This window comes from Citrus clementina, unplaced genomic scaffold (assembly GCF_000493195.1).
Source record: "Citrus clementina cultivar Clemenules unplaced genomic scaffold, Citrus_clementina_v1.0 scaffold_1197, whole genome shotgun sequence".
Classification (NCBI taxonomy): Eukaryota; Viridiplantae; Streptophyta; class Magnoliopsida; order Sapindales; family Rutaceae; genus Citrus; species Citrus x clementina.
This window is the reverse complement of record NW_006263178.1, coordinates 1-4,478: the sequence shown is the minus strand read 5'-3', so window position 1 is coordinate 4,478 and position 4,478 is coordinate 1. Positions and strand designations below refer to the sequence as shown.

At 40.0% G+C, this 4,478-nt stretch overlaps 2 protein-coding genes across 2 annotated transcripts; both read left to right on the top strand.

Moving 5' to 3' along the window:
* The first annotated feature begins 32 nt into the window (after positions 1-32).
* Positions 33-934, top strand: LOC112101534. The gene is made up of 2 exons (XM_024192193.1): positions 33-66; positions 228-934. The coding sequence occupies exons 1-2, from the start codon at positions 40-42 to the stop codon at positions 837-839; spliced, it is 639 nt and encodes a 212-aa protein (XP_024047961.1). The 5' UTR covers positions 33-39; the 3' UTR covers positions 840-934.
* Positions 935-2,306: 1,372 nt separating this feature from the next.
* LOC112101533 lies at positions 2,307-4,443 on the top strand. Its single transcript, XM_024192192.1, has 6 exons — positions 2,307-2,941; positions 3,022-3,171; positions 3,277-3,417; positions 3,548-3,631; positions 3,881-4,000; positions 4,093-4,443. Exons 1-6 carry the CDS (start codon positions 2,434-2,436, stop codon positions 4,413-4,415), a joined length of 1,326 nt encoding a protein of 441 aa, XP_024047960.1. The 5' UTR covers positions 2,307-2,433; the 3' UTR covers positions 4,416-4,443.
* Positions 4,444-4,478: the final 35 nt, after the last annotated feature.

Here is a 4,478-nt window from a genome sequence, read left to right as displayed (position 1 = left end):
GAGACCATAAGCCATGCTGATTCCGGGGCCGCTTTACAAATGCAATGGGAACTGAAGTGGTACGAGGTATGTTACTGTATCATATACTGTCATAATCGTATTATATGTATACATCGTTAGTGCGGACACAGACACACACACACATATACACCCAAGCTAATGGCGTATCTAATTTATTATTTGTATATACCGTATATGTATATATGTAATTTGCAAAATGCACGCAGTTTGTCAGAGACTCAATGCCATTCCACTTCTTTGTTCGTTACAACGATCAAAACAAGTCTGCAAAAGATGTCTTCACCGAGACACACAAAAAGCTTGTCCAAGCAGGCGGCCAATGGCTAACCCAGACGTCCGAGGCATGCACGGTCATGGCTGCACTCATCGCCACGGTTGCTTTCACCTCCTCATCCAACGTGCCAGGTGGAGTCAATGGCGAAACCGGAGATCCGAACCTCAAAGACCAGCTGGCATTCAACGTATTCGCTTTCTCATCTCTCGTAGCTCTATCCTTCTCTATGACAGCTTTGGTCGTATTCTTCGCAATAAAAACGTCTCGGTTCCAGGAACAAGATTTCCGTAAAGATTTGCCTGAAAAACTCTTGCTTGGATTAACTTCACTGTTCGTGTCCATAGCTTCAATGATGATATCTTTCTGGGCTGGACACTTTCTTGTGGTTAGAGATAAATTAAAATCCGCAGCATTCCCAGTATACGCGGTGACGTGCCTGCCAGTAACTCTCTTCGCTATAGCTCGATTCCCGCTTTATTATTATCTTATTTGGGCTATCTTTAAGAAGGTGCCGCAACGGAGCTACCAGTCGATTCCTCCGTAACGCACCCCATGTTGTCTTTTGCCTGTCCTTAATTTTCACAGTTCATTTGTTTGCTATGTTTTTGGTTGATGTAATTGAACCAGAACGGTGATTTCCAGCCGTAAATTATATTTAATTTTTTCTTATAGTTTTTTTTTTATTTGGTGAGAAGTCATATAGTAATTATTTAATTAATTAGTAATTATTCAGACAAGCTGGAGGAGGAATCGACAATCGTGGTTCCTTTATAACGTGGTCCACCCTTTCGTACGGGAAAGTAGGCCCTACCCTGGCGCCTTCTTAATTGCATAGCTGCCTCGATAAAAGTGACACATCAAGAAGTAGGAAGGCGGTCCTCTCATTTTTACTTTTTTATTGAGAAGATTGGAAAACACGTGGGTGGTATGACACGTGTCAATAGAGGGGATCTAAACTGGCACCATGGAGGGCCCGATGCTTATCATTCCGTACCACAAATTATTGGTCACCACATGATCGCACCCTCTGCTGTAGACTGCGTCGGGCTTAGCACCCGGCCAGCCTACCTATATCTATCATAAAAATCTCTAATTACCCCTACATGCAAATTCCTCCCATTCTTACTGTCAAGGTCAAATGTTAATAATTTCTTTCAGGACTAAGACGGGGATAGTACCGTCATTACAAGCAGATACAATATATAGATTATATATTAACACAATAAGATAAGTCTCACATGAGAACTCGAACTTACGAATTTCCTCTGTTATAAAGAGAGGAGTTTTGACAAACACAGTTAATGTTTTCTTTATTAAAAGAGGTTAAAGTTAATGGATCCATTGGAAAAGATGAACTCCCAATTTTTAGTGCAAAAGAACCTGGTGGAAGATTGAACGTGAGAGTCACGTTATTCATCGTGAACATGCTTGTGGCCCAAGTTATTGGGCCCATATTACAAAGCTCAGCCAATCAGTTGCATTATCACTTTACTTTTCTCTTTTTGGTGGGGTCGATCATTCTGTGCTTTACAAGTTACAATATTTCGTCTTATTTGGTATCAGCCGATTATTGTCATTTGAGAAAAACATTGAAAGCTGAAACAATACAGTATGCTATTATGCTTAATGTATTGCATGGCTTATAAAATTTGACTCATTATATCAATTTGTGCTGCCCCTTCGCTCCAATTTTAAAAGTTTGTCTCAGTTTGTGTGCAAATGACGACATAAGAGATGAATATATTTATATAAACTCGTGCATATTAGCTGACATAACTAACTTTTTATTTAAATTTAGATAAAATTTAATTGTGCTAATATGGCTTGTTCCAAAAGACAGAACAATATAATGTTATCTCTTCTCCATCTTTCTTATTTGTCCTAGAAGAATCAAACACGTTTAAAGGGAGGCTACAAATGGAACACAACATATTTTACCTTTATCTTCATATCCATTTCTTTAAATTCTTCTTAATTTTACATGTTTGCCAGTAGCAGAGCGACTCTTTTTTGGAGAATAAAATTATTAATATAGCTAAGCCTCTTAGCCAATACTGAGTATTGACAGCTCCAATTAAGTTAAAACCTGTAGCTCACAGATAGTTTAATTTCCAGTTGAAGAGGAAGAGGCTTTAACAATGGCCACTGGGATTGACATTGATCAACTTAAAAAGGACTTGTTCAAGAGGGCCATGAAAGGTGAGTGGAAAGAAGTCGTTAAAAATTACGAGAAAGATGAAAGAATTCACAAGGTCAAGATCACACGATCAGGCGGGACAGCGTTGCACATTGCTGTCTCCGATGGGCAAGAAGAGATAGTGGAAGATCTTGTAAGGATAATTAAAGAAAAGCAGCAGCTCGAAGCCTTAACAATTGGAGACGAACGAGGCAGCACGCCTTTGCACATCGCTGCCGGGCTGGGGAATGTGAGCATGTGCAAATGCATTGCTACTGCCGATCGAAAATTGATTGGCGAGCGCAACCACGAAAACGAAACCCCTTTCTTCTTGGCTGCTCTTCATGGCCATAAGGATGCCTTCCTTTGCCTGCATTGCCTCTGTGCCTCTGTAGACGATGGCTATACTTACTCTAGAAGAAACGATGGCGAGACTATTCTTCACTGCGCTATCTCTGGGGACTACTTCGGTAGGTTCAGTTCAGATCACGAGAGAATCATATAATTCATTTGCAGGCTTTCACTAATATGGCGTTGTATTTTCTGATAGATTTGGCATTTCAAATAATTCATCTATATGAAAAACTTGTTAACTCTGTGAACGAGAAAGGAGTGTCCCCTCTCCATGTCCTCGCCACAAAGCCCAATGCCTTCAGAAGCGGTAGCCACCTCGGGCGTTGCATCGGTACCATATATCACTGTAAGTATTAGTGGCCCCCCATTTTCTTCTTCCTTTACGAGTACTTAATGTCACAGTTGCTAATTATTCTTTATCCTTTCGTTCTGTGGATAATGGAATTGGAAGGTATATTCGTTGATAAGCTTCAGGAGGAGACATCTTATGACCAGTATCAGTTGGAAACAAGTAAAAAGCAAACGAACTGCCCAGAGAACTACGAAACATGCCTCAACTTCATTAGACTGCTGAAAACGATGGTCATAGTTTGTGAGTCAAAATTTTCCTTCGATGACTAACTACGTCAGCATATACAAGTGATCCAAAAAAAAAAAAGTGAAATATTTCTTCCGTTCAATTTACATTTAATGTGCGGTAACAGAGTTGTTCCCATTTCCAGTGTCTAACAGAGGAAATACAAAGAAAGAAAGAGATGCAGAGGACCCTGAAAGGTCAAAAGGTAATGACGGAACTGGAGATCAAGGTGAGTGTTCCTATTGTTGACCAAAAATTAAACTATTTGAGCTACTTTAAGATGTCAAACCGCTCTTCTGGCAGATGTGAGCTTGTCACACCTGTTCCAGATAGAATGTTTAATCTTGAGCATAGGAATTATGAAACGCTTCACAATGTTCATTAAAACTTTAGATTCCCAAGATTTGAAAGCTGCCTTACTGGAATGGGATGTAATGCTAAATACGTACATAGTTTGTAATTTTCATATTATATTCAGGAGAAGAATCAAGGCATAATATTGGAGCTCAAGGTCACCAATTTTTTCCTCCCAATTATGGAACCTGCTTTGAGTTTGTCAAGCTAGTCTCCAAGGCAATGCTAGTCATTCTTGGTTTGGGTAGGGCAATATAACAATAACAATAATATTTTTTACCATGTTGTTCCGGTTCTAACCATACCATAAGATAACAAATTTACTTGAATAATTAGGATCAACCAAGATAAGGAAGATCCGAGATAAGAAACAGAAACACACATGGTCTGTTCAGATTCTGGATGAACTTCTACGGCGCGCTTCTCTGTATGAGTATGACGACGATGGAGGAAAACCCCTACGCCGGCCATCATCACAAGCAGAAGAAGACGAGACAAGTCCTTACGCAATTGTTGATGGTGGCGACACTGATGCCGTCTTGGAAGGTTATCAGCAGCCAGATACCTCCCTAACTGATCACAACGTTGTTGCTGACACACACAAACTGAGCCGAAACAATGGAAAAAATTCAGAAGACAGAAATGAAGGAGGTGATTAAATTAATGATGCTTATGGCCTCTGACACTATTAAATGTTTATGGGGCGGGGAATCGGGGGGTCT